The sequence below is a fragment of the Astatotilapia calliptera genome, chromosome 20, assembly GCF_964374335.1.
Source record: "Astatotilapia calliptera chromosome 20, fAstCal68.1, whole genome shotgun sequence".
NCBI classification, from domain to species: domain Eukaryota; kingdom Metazoa; phylum Chordata; class Actinopteri; order Cichliformes; family Cichlidae; genus Astatotilapia; species Astatotilapia calliptera.
In genome coordinates, this window is record NC_137441.1 from 33,622,000 (window position 1) to 33,641,151 (window position 19,152).

Here is a 19,152-nt window from a genome sequence, read left to right on the forward strand (position 1 = left end):
TGCACGCAAAATAAACTTTATTTCTAATTACGGGTGTCCCGAAAGGGTCAAAGGAAAACACGCCGAGTAAATGGGAAACAAAGGGACCGGGAGATAAGCAACTCGGGAACGCCGTAATCAGGACCGTGGGAGGCTGCAACAGAAAGAGGAAGAGAGTTACTGGGGAGCGGGGGAATAACAGCATACGCGGGGTAGAGTTATTAATCTCACGATCAGGGCTGGGCCGTGGGAACCGGAGGGAGGGGTGAGGGTCCGCGGGAGAGCTGCAGGGAAACAGAGGAGATGATGACCGGTGGTGATCCGAACTCCAGGCGGGCAGGAGGACAGACAGGAGGAGGCTCAAAACATGCCGAACGGTTACCTGAGCACACAATGAAAGGATTAGCGTTGTTCAGAATTTCACAACCACCTTCACCTGGGGGCCAAGTTACCGCTGAAAGGTGACTAACAGACTGGCGTGGAGCAGCTGGCTGAGCGGGGTTAAATAGTCCACCTGATGATCGCCTGGAATGGGATGCAGGTGTAGAGTCGACAGCCACACCCGTGGGCGTGGGCATCCCATCAGCTCCTCGGACACCGGGCCGCGGACCATGACAATACATATGCTACATGCAGACATTTCTGCATCTCTGCTTTTTAAAGACACTTTGTATATAGTTTATTTGATGTAATATTTAATAGTGAACTGTAAATTTTGGCTTTTTTTCAAGGAAGCAATTTTTATTCAGTGTTTTCATAAAAGCCTTATTTTTATGCATTTACTACTACTGAAACCTTTCAAAATGAAGTTCCACCCCTGTGTGCATGGATTGTCAGCAGGGCAAAAGATTCAGCTCCCACATACCAAATAACTTACATATGAAATTATCTCGCAGGCCAGATATAATTGGATGTGGCCCGTGAGCCGTGACCTGGTCTAAACATTGTATCAAGCACTGTAAATAGGCATGCATGGGGATCAGGTGTGATCCCCTATTAGATCCTACCTTCTTTTATATATTAATGAATTGCAGAGCCAAAATTAATCTGGGTGTGGTATTTTATGCTTTTTCATGCTTATATGTCAGAGCTTCTTAAAAGTGGAACTTTTCTTTCAAACAATTGTTCAGGCACTAATTATGGCTGATAGGCTCCACTAAACAATTTAATTTGTTTTAATGACAGTACAAGGTGAGGAGGATTTTTTTTTAACGATGCCTGATATCATAGCAAACAGCTAAATGTTAAGTGACTGCACAGTAAGAGTGATTGATAGATATTGAGATTTCTGCAGATGTTAAATGAGCATTATTAAACTCATGTCATGTGATTAACATGACTCTCGTCAATGTGGGTCAAACTTATTTACACAGAGGCTCTCCTTTCCCACAGTCTCAGTGAATGGCAACGCCTGTTTATGGGCTGGGTACTCAGGCAAATTAAGGTACACTGTGCCATCTATTAATATGACTAATTTTCCTCAGCACACTGTACAGCAGGACTGGAAGATTCTGGTTCTTTTAGAAAAGCTCTGGTCTCGTTTTTGCAAGTCACATCTCGAATGAATAAAACTGCCTTTGTTCCCTACCTTTTATTAGCTGACTATGCAGTGGGAGGGAGTTCAGGTCCATTGTAAGTCCTCTTTGTGAAGGAATCCTGCTTCACAGTTGTGATTGTCGGGTTTCCTGAATGTATCTGAATAAAGAAACATACTTTCAATAAACAAAACTAATGGGGTATCCTTGATGACCCAAGAAACATTTGGGAATAGCTCAATTCTAGATTCAAACTCAAGTTTTCAGGGAGTTTTATGCCACTGAAACTTGTTCAACAGGTTTTTTATTTTGGGCTGCCATGCTATGTCAATGTTTTTGCTGCTGGCAGAGTTGCTGGACTGGCTTGAGCCACAACACTCAAGTAGCATGACTTCTGATCTAGTCTACCCACCTTCATTTATATGACAAGATATTATTTTACTCCTTCACAACAGATTTGCTGAAAAAACTAAAACCCAGAGTTCAAATGTGATCACAGGTATTGGGTTGGGGTTTTGCATATCCAGACAGCTAAGGATTGTTTTGAATTTGGGTTAAGGGTTATTTTAAGTTATTTTGAACACATGACCAGTAGTCATGGGATTATTATGCATCACATGCACAAGTCTAATGAATTCTAAATTAGTCAGAATTGAAACAGAATTGCTAAATGTACTTTGAGAGGGTGCCAGGCCATACAAAAAAACGACTTTGATTCATTTAAAGAAAATTGTATCATACTGTATGATTGTATGTAAAGATAACTGAGGAAATGGTTAAGCTTCTTTACACAGACAGAAAGAGCAATTTCACTGGTCTGGCCCACTTGAAAATGAGCATGACATCCCTGGTGTAGAGTAAATAAATGTATGGTTAAATGTGGCTCGTGTATAAATGCCAGACCATTCCTCCACTCCATTCCATTCTTTTGGCACTGCCTTTTCACAATTGAACCAATTGGAAGGCCTGATAGGTGGGCCACAGTTAAAGACCAGCCAATCGCAGCGTCACTCTGCATAGAGCATTACGACCTGCAGACACAATTCCTATGTTTGTCACAGTGTATCATGTTGGTGAGGAGTTACTCTGTGGATAATTGGCGGTAGCACGCCGGCTGATTTGCAAGATTACGATTTTTATTTTTTTTTAATTGATTTAATTTGCGCTACCGCGGAGTGAGACAGTTGGAGCTTCGAGGGCGCTCCGTGTTTCCAAAGCCCAAAATAGAAATAGTCGCTGTCAGGAGGACTACTGTTTTGTTGATGTCATCCGTGGCAGAGCTGTAGCGACCTTCAGTTTCTAGACAAGAAAACAAAGACGTGTTTTTGTTTTTTTTAAACCCCTCTCCTTTGTTTTGTCAGTGGCAATAGGAACGAAGATGGGACTATTGCTCCGCGGCATCCTGCTGTTATCGGCTTGCACTTTCACAGCAGGTGTAGATTTTCAGCTGGGCTCCAAGCCCCTCGGGCAGTCAGGTTTTGTGAGGCGTTCAAACACTGAAGGGAAAGCTGCGAAAATCGTAAAGAGGTCTCTTCCCGCATGGCTGGCTCCATCACCAAACCACAAGATAAAAAGAAGAAGCACCGAAGAGGACGACTCGTGTAAAGCTCTTCAAGGATATGTCACCAAGTTGGACGCCAACACCCACGATGTAAGTTACCCTCTGAGGTCCTGTTACACTTCACACGTCTGACAACGAGAAGATGATACGCAGGTGCTAAGCAAGTGCAGGGACTAGGCCTAATAAGCTATTCATTGCACTCATACTCATCAGTGGACTCCCATGTCCTCTTATTACCTGTATGTCCGGTAGCCTAAAATACATAAACCAGTATTTTTGTGTCAATAAACATAGATTCAAAACAAAACACCTTACGTGTTACCATAAGGGGTGTTGCAATGTACCTAGTACTTTTCCCGGGCTCAGGCAGTCTTGCCAGGTATCCCATTGCCTTGTTGCTTAACACCTCTAGGCTGCAATGATTTCTTTTCTTTAATATTTGGAGCAGTGAGGTACACTGTACTTAGTCTTCCTCATGCTTTAGACTTGCATTGGTTGCACAGAATGACATCAATGCTTTTTCAAGCGTTGCACTAAAGGCTGTGACCTGTATGTTATTTGTCATTTTAAGCATGGAACTGTATTCTGGTATTAAACTATCCAATCTTTCCTCTGCCTTCACTCAGTGAATATGCCTTAATGTTTCCAGGAAAATTGGCCCAGTGGGAATCCATGTGACTTGCTGTGCAGCAGTTATTTTGTAATTAAAGCTGTGTTTGTGTGGTATCAAAAGCAAAGTTTAAGCTTCAGAGATTGTTTCTTCTTCTTCTTCTTCTTTGTTTATAGCATATACTCTATCCAGGAAGATAAAACATCTGATCTACACAACTATGCAATTCTTTCCACAAAGCAAACGAGAGTCCTGTGCTGCTTATTTCCCTAGCTCCTCACTGCCATGTGACCAACTTTGCATTGCAGTCTTTGTATACTTGTCCCCAGTAATCTGGAGTTGATAGAATTCCCAGTGGCTCAGCCGCCTCCTTGCCCTGAGGATAGTGCTGCAGGTTCAACCAGTACTGAAGCTACTTATGCTGAAAAAGACCCATTGTGACCATCCATGCAGTTGATGAATAATGGGACACTTGATAGAACTTAAGATTTAAAGCTTTCGTGACTGACAATTAAAGCAAGTTTTCTTTGTTTAACTTTTGCCCTAGCCCTACAGCTAAATTCAGCTAAATACAGCTAAGGTTTAATTTCCCCCAAAATTAAATTACTTGTCTTGTGGTATTTTGTAGCTGCGTTCGGAACTCTTTCAAGTAACTGCTTGAAGCTTTAGGTCTGCTCGCCTGTTCTGCTAACAGAACAGACACTTTGTACACTAAACTGTCTATGCCAGAACACATGGTGAGGTGAAACATGCTGCCTGTCAAAGCAAAAATACATTTGAAACAAAAACTCAAATAGGCTGTGGCTGCAGTTTATAATTGCAATGTCAGTTTGTCCCTTTTTGTGAGCTCAGCTGAAATAGTTGTGCTGTTTCACACAGTTCACACTGCTATTGTTGCCTTTTCTATGTTTTATATATTTATGAACATGTTTTGGCTGTTTGTCTCAGTTTGAATTCCATGACCTGAGTGGCTCGGTGTCGCTGGCTTGGGTTGGAGATGGCACAGGGGTGAGTGTACTTATCACCATTTGCACCTAACATGTTTTCCATTAGTTATGTGGTGTGGTTTTTGCAAACTTGGCTTTGTACACTGAATGCAGATGACACACTTAAGGGTCTTGTGCACTTTAATAAATGGTGCATGGTCCACTTTCCTTAAGCTAACCTTCCTTCTTGGCAGGTTATTCTGGCCTTGACGACATTTCAGGTCCCGTTCTTCATGGTAAAACTTGGACAGTCGAAACTCTATCGAAGGTAATGGAATTTACCTTTTAATCTGGAAAAATGCACATGGCTTACATTTTATTTGCATTTAATTTGACTGAAACAATTTTTCTGCCAGTGAGGACTACGGCAAGTCATTTCAGGATGTAACCGGCCTCATCAACAACACCTTCATAAGATCAGAGTTCGGCATTGCAATCAGCCCCAATAACTCAGGCAAAGTAAGCCTTATCTTGATCAAGTCCTCACCACATGTACTTCATGTACTCATCAAGAGTATTTTTAGACTTGAACTAACCACTGTTCCTGCAGTTAAGAACCTGTTGAACTCTGGCTTTTAGGTGATTCTGACAGCTGAAGTGTCTGGAGACCTCAAGACCCGCATTTTTGTCTCTGAGGACTTTGGAAAGAGCTTCACCGACCGGAACTTGCCTTTCAACCCCTTGACGCAGATCACGTACAACCCTGAGAATTCCAGTGTGCTGGTTGTCCTCAGCAACGACGTAAGGAGTGAATACTAAAGACCTGTATTTTGTGTGAAAAGGAACCAGTTAGGATTCAAGTGGACTGTTTCTGTCAAGTTGAAAGCTCAAGTAGTGCCTCTGCATGCATATATTACATCAAATAATTCAATGAAGGTCAAGCAGTCTTCATTGTTTTGTACGTTTGCACACAGTGCATTTATAAGCATGGATTTTGAGTCAGTGAACTGGTTTATAGAATTCTGTTCTGCCCCATGTTTATGTGGGGCTGTTGCGGATACGTACTGACTTATTCTTTGTTTCCTTTCTCAGTATGAGCTGTGGCTGTCTGAAGACTTTGGCGTAAATTGGAAAAACATTCACAGAATGGTGTGTCTGGTAAAATGGTAAGAAAAGACAAACTGATAGCTCCAGAATCTTCTTCAGGTGCGCAGTGAACAAGTACCTACTTTATAACCACAATAGCAAAAAGTTTCATGGAATTGTTTTGAGTCACTTTAAGGGGGAAGTAGAGCTTTTTTTTTTTTTTTACTGGTATGACATGCTGCGATATTTCAGGAAGTGATTGTACAACCTGCAAGGCAGCATGACTTTTAGTTTTTCCAACAGCCTCATTGTTACAGACAGAGGAAGACGGTGAAGTTCCACCTGTCTCTAATCTAGTGCTTCATTGTTTATCAAAATAAAATATGCTTAAACTTACTCTCTTCTTAATGTGTTTAAAGTTATTCAAACATGCCCCTTTGATGATTTAAGATAAGCAAAGGAAGATATACAATTTTTGTCATTATGGGACATACATGTTCAGTGGTTTTCTATCAGGGTTTATTGTTGCTGCACCTTTTTTCTTCCCCCCCAAATGGGCACTAAAACTACATTGCAGTCATCGGCTGTTTAACTACCCATTTTGTGGCCAAGCCGTTGCAGCACAAATGCTGTTTTTCATGGCCCTTCCTGGTATTTGTCACAGTCTTATCTTGGCATCTGTCTTTTAAGTTTCAGCTTTAAGGCTGTGTTCTCCAGGTGTCCAGAGGAACTGCGCGTTCAAAAAAGTCTTCCTGAAACATAACCTTTGATTATTGTCCATAAAGAAGTTAGGCTTAAAAGGCTGCAGGAAAATGGGTCACTTTTATCTGGGTCAGGAATTTTCTGAACACAACACTCAACAGAAACAGAAAGTACATATTTATAAAGGGCTGGTTGTATACGATAAGCAGTATCATGTGACTTGCACTGTGAAGCAAGACTTCACAGTAGTCTTACAACAGCAGAGTCCTGTATTAGACCAGATTTCTTCCTTGTTGCAAGAATGCTTCTGCATGCACTGTTGTTTATTAAGATGCAAGCATACCATTACATACTCATAATAAAGCAGTGTGCATTTGTTTTACTAAATATGTCACTGACTGTGTAATCACTCTATGATCTCCATTCTCCTTCTAGGGGAAGAAAAAATACAATCTACTTTACAGCCAGCCTCAACGGCTCCTGCAGTAAGTAATTCCCCCATCTAACCAACGCTGGAGTAAATCGACATGTACTTTAATCTCATTTATTTTTGTGTTGTAGATGACTGGGGAGCAGTGCATGAAATGTCTCTTGAATTTATTTAGGGCAGTGTAGAATTTTTCACATAAAAGATTTAAGTGGAAACATGCTTCACACTGATGTATACTCCCAGCCAGCTCTAACTTCCTCCATATTTTCACGATTTAGGCTGTCATTTCTCTTAAAAATTACACGTAACTATTAGCTGCACTTATATTTTTGCATGTATTTCTTGCTCTTGCACGTCTAAGTTGTGGGGGGGTTTTTTTTTTTGGTTTTTTTTTTTCCTTCAATTTTTCAGGTGATCGAGGAATGCTGGAACTGAGGAGGACGACCAACTACGGCAAAACCAGCAAGACTGTTGCCAGTAAGATCTACTCTTTTGGCCTTGGCGGACGCTTCCTCTTTGCATCTGTAATGACGGGAAAGGTCAGTGTACAGCGGGTTGTAATCTAGATAATAATATGCAAACTAGATCAGGCGAAATATTGTTTGTTTGCTTTTCTCTGTTCATGACATTATTATTATTATTATTATTATTATTATTATTATCATTATGTTGTAGTACAAGCGTATTCAAAATAGCTGTTCCTTCTGTTGGTTTGTTTTTTAAAGAGATATCATGTGGTTCATGTAACTACACACTTGTGAGGAAGTTTAAAAGTGACATTGCGACTGATGGAGAAATTAGCAGAAAGCAATACAATCATAAGCATATTCATATTCCTCCCTCAGGAGAGGTCATTTTTACTCAATTTATCAGAGCCTAGATATGAGAATAGCTTGCTAAGTGTTCTTCTAATTTGCCCCAGTACAGGTAAACAGTATTAGTAATAAAAGTATGTGAGCTGTTCCTGTCCTCGCCTCCTTTCATCTGTTTTCTTTCCTTCCCCACCTTTTCCACAGGGCACTCTGCGGACAATCCACGTGTCAGTGGATCAGGGTGATAGTTGGAACATTGCCCAGCTGCCTCCTGTTGGTCATGAGCAGTTCTACTCTATCCTGGCAGCGAACGATGAAATGGTCTTCATGCATGTCGACGAGCCAGGAGGTCAGCAGATAAAGAAACTCTGTACTTTTGCTTGTAGTGAATGTAGAGAACTGAGTGAACTGAAAGCATGGTATTTATTACTATATTACAGTGTGAAGGTTTTTACTCGTCCTCACGTGAGCAACTAGACCTTCAACATATTAACCTTGTACTGAGTAATAAGTTACATTCAAAAGTCACACATCAATCATTAATTGTCATTCACAGCACTTCTGATGACTTTCATGTTTAGCACACAAAGCCAAATGTGATTTTTCTTTTAGATGCAGGGACTTTTCTGAGTGAGCCAAAGTTTTATGTGGTAGTTTGAACAGTGCCTGCAAATGGCTTTTGTTAAAAAGGCCCTAGAGCTTGTTTCACCCCACCTATGCGTCAGAGTGTGTCTTGGCAGATCTTATTACAGAACCAGCCCTGAAACAGTATCTTGAAATGGGTATTATTACCTCACATTACATTTTAATACTTTTTTTTTCTACAGATACTGGATTTGGTACAATCTATGTGTCAGACGACCGAGGTACTGTGTATTCCAAGTCACTGGAGCGCCACCTTTACACCACTACGGGGGGAGATACAGACTTCACTAATGTTACTTCTCTACGAGGAGTTTTTATCACCAGCGTCCTGGCTGAAGGTAGCTCTATTCTATTCGAATGTTCTTAGATAAAGAAGTAACAACATATACATGTAATCAGATTCCCCCTGAAACACACACATGCATGGACGCAATACACAGACATGCATGCACAAAGACACACATACACACACCTGTGACTGCTCTATTTTACACCAGAGAGATGGTGTTGTATAAATATTTAAATAGCTGCTCAGTGTTAGATGTGTTACCTGTCTGAAGTAACTGAGCACCACCTAAACCTTGCAGACAGTATAAATCTGACTAAATATTGCTGGGGACAAAAACATATTGAAGTTTTTTCCCCAGCATGCTATTTCCAGACAGGAGTTCCCACAAAGTTTCTGCAACTGTAGAAGTTTTGTCTTGTCGTTCCAGATAACTCTGTGCAGTCTGTGGTGTCCTTTGACCAGGGAGGGGAGTGGGTACCCCTCCAGAAACCTGCCAACAGCAAGTGTGATGCTACAGCCAAGGACCCAGACAAGGTAAATAAAATATTAGAAAAATAAATAAAATAAAAGGGGAAAATGGAAGAAGTTGCTTTGTTTAGAGAAAAAACAAAATTGATGTGTCCTTGTGAAAACTGTTGTACATGTCTATAAAGTACAGGGTCAAACTGCTATGAGAAATCACTTTTTAAGTACAGATCAAAACTTATGTTATTGAGACTAGGGCTCAGTTCTTCTTCTACTTTTTCAGTTGAGCCTTGATGTTTACAGTGACATATTTTTTTTATAAAATAAACGGTTTTTCTTTTTTATAATGACATTAAAGCATAAATAAAATAAAACCACACTAATCAATAAATAATCTACTTTAAAGCTTTATTACCAAACATTAAATGTTTAGCCCAGGACTGTGGTGTCAGGCCTTAAAACGCTGCTTGTTGTAATGTCTTTTTATTGCTGATGTTTTTAAACAGTGTTTCTGCAGCAGGCCTGGGAAGTGTAGCTTTAAAAACTAGCTATTTTTCCTGGAGATATTCCTTCACACTTCATGGAATTCTGTCATCTGGAAAAACACTTGTTAGCCTTGAGTAATGTGTTACCTTTGCCTTACCTGGTTCTGTCACTCTGGCATGTGTTAACTATTGAAGCCCTGCCCATAGTAAAGGTTCAGCCCAGAAGCAGTGTAATGAGAAATAAAGTAAAACGAGTGCGGTTTTTAAACCTAAACAAATTCTAAAAAGCAGATGCAGCTCTTCCTTTAGTCCGATTTATGTTGATAACAAAAACTCCAACCCAGACCTTCCTCTCTTCATATGAAGAGGAAAGGAAACAAAAATGGATTCAGATTGTTGTTTATAAACTCTACAGACTGGAAACTGTCGGTCATGTTGGGCAGTGAACATTTGATGTAGTTTTAATTGTTAAGGAAGCATTGACAGTGTGTTGGTATATCAAGCAAAGAAAACTTGTGTAACTTGTGTTTAGTTCATGTAAGTACAGGAGCTCAATCGTGGATATGAAACTGATTGCCCTGAATGTGTTAGTAAGGGATGCTTCTGGGTTTTTTTTTATTGCACAAAGAGGGAGTGTACACTCTGTCAGTAAATATGAGCGCTGGTTGGATAACAAGGCCGTGTGCCTGTATGATAGAGGATTTGTGTGAAATATAACCCAGTGGTTTAAGGTTATTGATTCACCAAGCTTCCTTAGAAATTTACCCCAACCGTGCCATCGTTCTTTACTAGTGTAGCAGCAGAGCTCCTCCCATCTGTGAACACTGTTATGCTACTTACTCAGCATTCACCTCAGTCTCTTATAATATATTAAAGGAGTTATTTGTATATTATTAGTTGCTGTCTTTTATATTATTATTGTGTATGTGTGTGAGCAATGTGATTTAAAGGGCCCTTCACATATATTCTTATTAGTAGCTAATAATATAAAACATTAAAGCCACTTGAAAAACCTCAGTGTTTGTGTTCACAGGTACCTTATAGTGCTATTTGAAAACTAGGAAACTAGGACCAGCACATCTACTACTTAATACTATAAATAGCTGTGTTTGGTTTATTATCTGCAGTGCAGTCTTCACATCCATGCTGCCTACAGTACTTCTCAGAAGCTCAACATCCCCATGCTCCCTCTGACTGAACCAAATGCTGTGGGTCTCATCATAGCTCACGGTAAACTCAGAGCTTTCATAAAAATATTTTTTAAACTTTCTTTTTAAAATAAACTTGAGCATAATTTATCTTTTAATAAATAAGAGGTTTTTTTTTTCCCCCTTCTAACATTTCTTTATCTGTATTTGCTTTATCAGGAAGTGTTGGTGATGCTATCTCAGTGATGAGACCAGATGTGTATGTGTCTGATGATGGTGGCTATACCTGGATAAAGGCTCTTGATGGACCCCATCACTATGCTATTCTGGACTCGGGAGGTCTGCTGGTGGCCGTGGAGCACAGCGTGACAAACCCTGTCAACAAGATTAAGTGAGTTGCAGTTAAAGGGAACGCCAGACTTGTTTAACTGGTATTTACTGATTTAGCTGACTGTGTGCAGAAATTCACACCTTTCCACTAATTTGATGAAATACGAACATGTTTTCTTTCATGCCATAATCATGACTCTGGGCACTTTTCCACTAATGTTACAATGGTATTCTTACTAAGTTTGACCTTTTATGTATTACTTTCACTTAGCACAGGTCTCAACTGCCACAAATAATCAATATGCATGCACAAAACTACGGTGTAGTGACATGTAGCCTTTTGCTTGTAGTAAATATCTATGCAAACTCTTGCATAGAGGCTAGTAAATATTCAATTCAATTCAGTTTTATTAAATAGCATCAAATCACAACAACAGCTGCCACAAGGTGCTTGATATTGTAAGGTAATGACACTACAATACGTCAAAGGAGCTTGCGAATGATAAGGTGGGGTCAGGTTTCAAATGAGCTCACCCGAAACTCTGGCTGATTGGGACCCACACCCAGTTTCACACCTTGGTTCAGGCGATTAGAGGATCATCAGGGGGTCCTTTTGTCCCTCTGTGGGGGGTCACTCCCACTAGGTTTAAATCTGGGACTCCCCACCATTTGACCTTAGAACTGAAGAAGCTTCTCGGATGAGAGGTGAAACGTCTTCAAGCAACTTAAAGAAGTCCAGACGCTTTTCTTTGCAAGCTCCTTTGACTACGATGACCTGGATGACAGAACCTTCACAGAGACACTACAATACGAAAGAACAGAGAAAAGCCCAACAATCATGTAACTCCCTATGAGCAAGCGCTTAGGTGACAGTGGGAAGGAAAAACTCCCTTTTAACAGGAAGAAACCTTTGACAAATCCAGGCTCAGGTAGGAGCGGCCATCTGCCATGACTGGTTGAGGATGAGGAATATGTATGCAAACTCTTGGTCTTTGTCATCACTGTCATGGACATTGTTTGAACCAAGCCTTGAGGAACATGAATGTAAAAAAGTCTTATGTGTAATCCATAAAATGCTGTTGGTTTTAGCCTTTTTGCTTATGCTGATTATGCTGATGTTGGAATATTTTTCTGCCAGATTCTCTACTGATGAAGGACAGTGCTGGAATGAGTACAACTTCACCAAAGATCCCATCTTCTTTACTGGACTTGCATCAGAGCCAGGAGCACGTTCTATGAATGTTAGTATCTGGGGCTACAGAGACTCTTACCTCAGCCAGTATTGGACCTCGTTTACCATTGACTTCAAAGAACTTCTTACTAGAACATGTGAGTGATGCGATTTAAACCCATTGTCAGTAGGTTTTTATTTTAAATTAAACATGGTGTAATACTAACAAATTATTATTATTTTTTTATAAAGGTGGAGACTATGACTATGTGCAGTGGTTGGCCCACTCTGATGATATCAGTGATCCCAATGATGGTTGCTTGCTGGGCTACAAAGAGAAGTTCTTGCGTCTAAGGAAGGACTCTGTTTGCTGGAACGGGCGCGATTACATAGTCAACACCCAGCCAACCCCGTGTTTATGCACCCTGGATGACTTCATGTGGTAAGACTTGGAGACGGTAATATGCTGAAGTATAAGCACCGCTAACTAACTGCAACTGAGTGTTGTTATTGATGATCAGACTGTTGTAGATATTTTGCTGGAGCTCATTCAAGATGTTGTCTTTGTAATGAATGGATTTTAAAAACAGAAATGATTTGAATTTTAGCATGAGGAAATGAGATCAAATTGCAGCGTAAAAACAAATTGGAATGGCTATTTCCACATTAACGAACTGGGGCTTCAAGGACTTATCAAATGTGGCATTGTGTGACTGCTTGCAGTGACTTTGGGTACTACCGTAAAGAGAACAGCTCGGAGTGTGTGGAGCAGCCGGACCTGAGAGACAAAGTGTTGGAGTTCTGTCTGCAGGGCAAAGAGGAGCAGTTGCAGACTAGTGGGTAAGGTTCCAGCTTCAACCTTCGTATCCAAGAGATCTCTGCTCCCCACTATTGTTAGTTTAATGTTAAACGGCGGTACTGGCAGCAATATTATCCTATAAACAGCGTCTTTCACCATCATTTTATTCAAAGCAGCATGCTGCCACTGAGCTTTGATCAGAGATATTCTTCTTGTTTTACAATATTTAAACAGATATGATTACACAAGTGTAACATGTGTTTGTTTGTTTTTCTTTTCTAAAAGAGAAAAAAGTTTTTAGAATGAGGAAGTAATTGTCACACAGAGTAGTTAGAGGAAGCAGATAAGGGTGACAGTTTAGACTAACGCCATAAAGTAAGAGTGCATGAAAAAGTACATTTTTATTTAGGCTTGGTTGTCTCACTGCATACCTACCAATCTATAAAAGTGAGTAATTGTTGAATTCAACCCTTATGGACTGAGAGTGAGGCAATATATCATATCTCGTCTTATTTTAAAACTTTATCAAAAAATTAATGTGAAATATTAATAGATGTATTAAAATATATAGATGCTTTTAAAAGGATACCCTTGTAATGCATCCTCCTGGTGTTGCTTATCGAATAATCGGAGTATAAAAAGAATCTAAGTGAACCAAATTAGAAGGAGAAACGATGCTCTAAGAACCTCTGAATGTCAATTGTTTAGTTTCAGGATTCTGCTTATGTAACATAACTTCTTATCGTGTAGAATGAGTGTAAATACAGCCTGCTGGGAATAACTTTTAAAACTGGGTTATTATGCAGTCCACAGCCAAAACCACAGCAATCATGCACTTTTGATAGGCGGATCATGCAGTCATCACTGTGCTCTCGGTCCACAGCTACAGGAAAATCCCTGGGGATAAATGTGAAGGAGGAGAGGTGCATACGCGTAAAGAGATCGACCTCAGCAAGAGATGTGTGAGTGACCTAGTCGGCCCGGAACTTCTGGTCAGTATCTCTGCATCCTAAGACTTATTGTTCATATTTATCCATGTAAGCATATTAGTTGTTTCAAATGACTGTTTAGGTTCTCAGTCATCGATTTAAAGGTAGTCTCGAGAGCTTGAACAAAGGAAGACGTTTCAACTGTCATCCAAGACACTTCACCCGTTGCCTACTGGTGGTGGTCAGAGGGCCCGGTGGCGCCAGTGTCCGGCAGCCTCGCCTCTGTCAGTGCGCCCCAGGTTGGCTGTGGCTACAATGTAGCTTGCCATCACCAGTGTGTGAATGGGTGGATGACTGGATATGTAAAGCGCTTTGGGGTCCTTAGGGACTAGTAAAGCGCTATATAAATACAGGCCATTTCTTCAGTCCTACAAACAAATGGTGGAGAGTCCCACATATTGAACCCCCAGTGATGATCGCCCCCCTTTTTCCACATTTTGGCTAATGACATCACGACCCACGTGATCAGTAGTGGGTCAAGTACCTTGAGCACCACCTCCAAAAAGGGAAGAGTTTGTGAAATGTCACAAGCCTAAAGAACTCCAATTGCCATTCTCTCCCCCCCCCCCCCCCCCCCCCAAAGCTCCCAAGGCTAGTGGTTCCGTAGTGTAGTGGTTTACACAAATTTCCTCGATTCAAGACTGGGAGGAGACACAAATCCCTCTATGGGGTTTCACCAGGAAAAGAATCTGGTGTAAAAATGCCAAATCAAATATAGATGGAACTTTATTAATCCCTCGGGTAGGTTCCTGCGGGAAATCAGGGGCAATTTTAGCCCATTTTTGGGGGTGCTTCAGCACCCCCAAAAATTATCATTGATTGGGGAGATTAAAATTAATGATATATTTTTATGTGGTTCAGCCACAACTCTACTGAAACCTCAGCCAGTAATAGGTAGGCCAACTTTTGGACCGTCCAGTTGTCTGTATGACTGCCGCAGTACGTACACATTTGCACACTATCAGAAGGTGCCAAACAGCCCTGGTGGAGTGAGGAGCTGTAAAGAGAAGCAGAGTGCTCTGTTTCTAAAAATCTTTTAAGCTTGTTTCAAAGATTCTGTACAGCAGCTTTAAATGTTTTCCAAAAGCACACAGACACTTACCAGTGTTTCTCAAACTTTTTACAGTGTGGACCACCTGATAAAAATGTCAAGCTCTCCCAAGGACCACTATGAAAGCATGAAACCCATAAATCTTACAACACAAAATTAGTATTATTAAATTAGTAAAATTAGTATCTGCAGTAAAGATTTGTAAAAATTTATTTATTTATTTATTTTTTAATATGGATCTGTATTATATTATACATACACATTAAAAGTGAATCTCTGTCCAAAAAATGCACTCAGTTTACTTTTTACTCACTATGAGCATCATTCATTATTCTCCCGCAGTAATTAAGGTTAGATATGTATTTGTTTTATTCCAATCCATTCTTCTTTTGCAGCATTTAAATAACCTTGATCAGATTTGATGGTTTTGTTACAGACTTTTCAAAAAAGTGTTTTGCTTTTCTTTCACAAATGTGGGGATTAAATTGTGTTAAAATGTACAAAACAGTGATGTCATGTTTTGAGACGAGGACCCAGGGACAGAGAGACTTGATGAATTTAAGAATCATATGATTTATCTTGCCTGGCTGGGCAGCTCTCTCTCTCTCTCTTTTTTTTTTTTTCCTTAGATAGATATGCAGACCAGTCTGTTGTAGTGACTCTTTATGAAGCAAAGGGAGCAGCTGAAAGAGCCCCCTGCACCCCCCTCCCCCATTCATGTTCAAGTGTATGTCTTCTTATACTGCCATTTTCTTTTTTGTTTGCTCTTACTTTCACAGGTGGACAATAAGGCCTCCAAGTCTGTGCCCGTTGTGATAACAGTTGTCATAGTCCTGATTCTGAGTATTGCAGTAGGAGTAGTCTTTGTCAAGAAATATGTCTGCGGTGGCAGGTTAGTATACCTTGGCACACAGGATTTTACTCCAGCAGATAACCTTAAGCTGTCTACAGGAAAATATGTCGAGCATAACAAACTTTATAATCTAGTTTTGAAAAAATGCTCTTCATGTTTGCTTTGCATAGTTTTCAAATGGTTGTGATTAACCTGAGCAATGTGTGAATGTGCCCTGCAGGTTCTTGGTTCACAGGTACTCTGTGCTACAGCAGCATGTTGAGGCCAATGCTGCTGATGGGATAGACGAACCGCTGGAGACCAACCACACTCAAAATGGCAAAATAGAGTTTCATGATGACTCAGATGAGGTACAGTGGCTAACTTTTCTTCCCTTTTTGGAACATGGGTAATAAGAACGGGTAGTGGTCATTAAGAATATTAGCTACTGTTAATGGTGCTTTTGGGCAGCTTCATGGTCGTAGAAACGAGTTGTTCATTACCCGTTTTTCAGCGTCAACATAATAGAAAAATAATAATTTTAAATGTTTCAGCTTTTCAGAAAATTTTCAAATAGTATGCAAGTTTTGTAGGGGAGTATAGATAACTGGTTGGTGTTTAAAGGGAAAGGTAAATGTTTGCATATGTGCCTTTGTTTGCTTACGTGTTCTCTCTGACTTCCCTGTTACGCTCTTGTCTTCTCTTTGCACAGGATCTGCTTGAATAGCAGGCACAACCTGTCAAGCAACTGAGCAACAGGTTTCTTACAGGGCCCCGTGACCTGCCGCTGTTCCTGCCGCTCTTTTTGTCTCCAGATACTTTTATTTTCACCTTTTAGTATAAACTTTGGCCTTGGCTACAGATGAAGAATCTGTCCTTCTGCTGTCATTGGTTCAGTCTGATGAATGTACAGAGGCTCTCTGAGACTAATGCCACAGTTGAGGAGCATTACAACGAAGGTCTTACTGTGTTTTGCTTCAGTTATTGATTCTGTTGAGTGAGTTTGAATCCCAAAGTTATTTATTTTTAGGAGATAAAGAAATTATGCCGTAATCTAAAGCTGGTTGTATAAATCCATCGCCACCGCATTACGGGTTCTCCCTCTCTATCACCTTGGAGTGCACCTGGAAATATTTCACACTTCTTTTCTCATGCACTTGTACATAAACCTGTTTTTCTTTGCCATTTTTTGATGTGGTATCAGTTTGGTAAGTGTTTAAAAAAGCAAAACAAAAAAAAGGTTGTTGAATGGTTGGTAATTCTTTTGGAACACTTGACTCTTAACCTAGTTTTAACAAACTATTTGTTTGTCAAAAACTGTCCTTCAATATTGAGGGCTTTATAAATTTGGGGTCTTAAGCCTGACCAAAATGTAAAATCTTGTATTTGGAATACCAGCGTCCAAATGTTTGGCACACGTCTTCTTTAAAGTAATAAGGAATGTGGAAATTTCCATGTCCATAGCATTTTATAGCAATAAAATTCTCCGTGCACATCAAAAAAAATTCTGTAGTAACATGTTATTTTTAGGTTTGTTGGATGAATCGTTGTCGTTGTGCATTAACTGCAAGGGTAGTGAAGTATGTCTGTTTCAGGACAGAAATTGTTTAAAATGTTGTCTGCAGTTCGAATTGCCTCAAGCACAAGGCCTCCTGTAATGCTAAGAGTTTGTAGTATAACATTTTTCTTAAACCTGACCTGTTGTGATGAGACAAATGATCACTGTAGTCATATAATTGTCATGTTTGTAACAATTTCAGCAGTTTTGGTACTAATCAACTTTTGCAAATTATATAACAACTGACAGATTGCAGTTCAAAGATGTTCAGAAACAAATATAGTTTTAGAGTAAAAATTACAGAATTAAAGAGTTTTTTAAACCACACAAACATATAACCAAGTTAATCAACATTATTTGGTTCTGGAAATATAGCAATATGAAAACCAACAAATCTATATATGTTGTATAGCATAACTCCTGCTGTAACCATGGCTGGATAAGAGCCAAAGCCATGCCAAGACTGTTTTGTTTGGTGGGTGGATCTCTGCATTTGAAGCTGTAGTGAACTACTGTTTTGTTTTTAATCAGTCTTAACGACTCTGTCTTATGTTGTTTGTTGTTTTGCACAATTATTTGTCTGTCTTGTTTTAATTTATTGGTGAAAAGCTGGTTCAGAGTGCAGTAAATTGGATGTGGTTATACAAGTGCCTGGTGTGAGGACCTAATGTGTGGCCAGCATCTATTTACTGATTTTTGATTTTTGTTTTTATTTATATCATCTGATATGTAATCAGTTTCATCCTGTATGTCAGTGACATCTCTAAGTTGCACTTGTTGCCTAAGAATAATTTTTCAGCAGTAAATGTCTGTTTTATATGAGCTCCCACCGAACTGCATGTTAACTCTCAATAATACTTATATCTACAGCTGTGAAAAGAAAATGACCTGTAATAACTTGGTTATTCTTTTTTTTTTTTCTTTTTTTTTTTTCTATGTTGGTATGAGATTTAATACTGGCTACTTTGACAAGAAAGTGATCTTGAATAAAAGCAGAGTGGACACAGGGTTATCATGTAGCCGCTTTACACTGGAAGAGACCTGGCGAGTTCTTATTACGACCATTTATTGCTTTAGGTGAAGGTAACACACTTTTTCTTAAAATTTAAAACTGCTGTATAAATGAAGAAGTCATTGTGATGGTTCTGTACATATACAAGGTTACACCTTTTTATCTGATATGTTTCTCTTTTCTGTATATTTGAGACAATTTTCTTTGGGTTTGCCAATAAATTCATATGTTCCTCTATTTGTGCTGCGTGGTGGTTTGTCACTAACGGCAGTAATGCAAGAATGTGAGACTTACAATAATAATGGGTAACTGTCAACTGGGGATATTTTCACATGATTTATAAAAACCCAGTTCCAAAAAAAAACAGTGCAGTGATTTGTACGTCGCATAAACCCAGATTTTATTCACAGTAGAACAAAGAAAATGCATTTGTTAGAAGACGAGGGGATGTTACACGATGGCACTCTCCTAACTTTTTGGACATTTGTTGCTACCATCAAATTCAAAATATTTTTCTTGTGATGGTACCCTGTGGTTCAGTTTAAATGTGATGTTTTGTGTCTTTGACTGTGGATGAAAAGTGGCTTTATGAGATTTGCAGATCACTGCAGACAGTTTTTGTTTACATTTTACAAAGCGTCCCAGTTTTAAGATTGTAAAGGGATAAGTTCAGAACTGTGGTTGTGTAACAACAACTGAAGTAATCATTCCTCTGGCATTGAATTGTTGATGGCCAG

At 39.7% G+C, this 19,152-nt stretch overlaps 1 protein-coding gene and 1 long non-coding RNA gene across 2 annotated transcripts; one reads left to right on the top strand and one right to left on the bottom strand.

Annotated features, from left to right (window-relative positions):
• Window positions 1-350, bottom strand: LOC145423233 (uncharacterized). The gene is made up of 2 exons (XR_013904332.1): window positions 211-350; window positions 1-133 (listed from the first exon to the last, which is right to left on the bottom strand). It is a non-coding gene; the product is annotated as an uncharacterized LOC145423233 (long non-coding RNA).
• Window positions 351-2,549: 2,199 nt separating this feature from the next.
• Window positions 2,550-18,415, top strand: sort1b (sortilin 1b). The gene is made up of 20 exons (XM_026153620.2): window positions 2,550-3,165; window positions 4,634-4,693; window positions 4,866-4,939; window positions 5,028-5,130; window positions 5,251-5,412; window positions 5,704-5,777; window positions 6,835-6,884; window positions 7,241-7,368; window positions 7,846-7,990; window positions 8,469-8,624; window positions 9,003-9,109; window positions 10,653-10,755; window positions 10,893-11,064; window positions 12,142-12,332; window positions 12,427-12,616; window positions 12,898-13,014; window positions 13,857-13,965; window positions 15,793-15,905; window positions 16,087-16,216; window positions 16,558-18,415. The coding sequence occupies exons 1-20, from the start codon at window positions 2,893-2,895 to the stop codon at window positions 16,570-16,572; spliced, it is 2,472 nt and encodes an 823-aa protein (XP_026009405.2). The 5' UTR covers window positions 2,550-2,892; the 3' UTR covers window positions 16,573-18,415.
• Window positions 18,416-19,152: the final 737 nt, after the last annotated feature.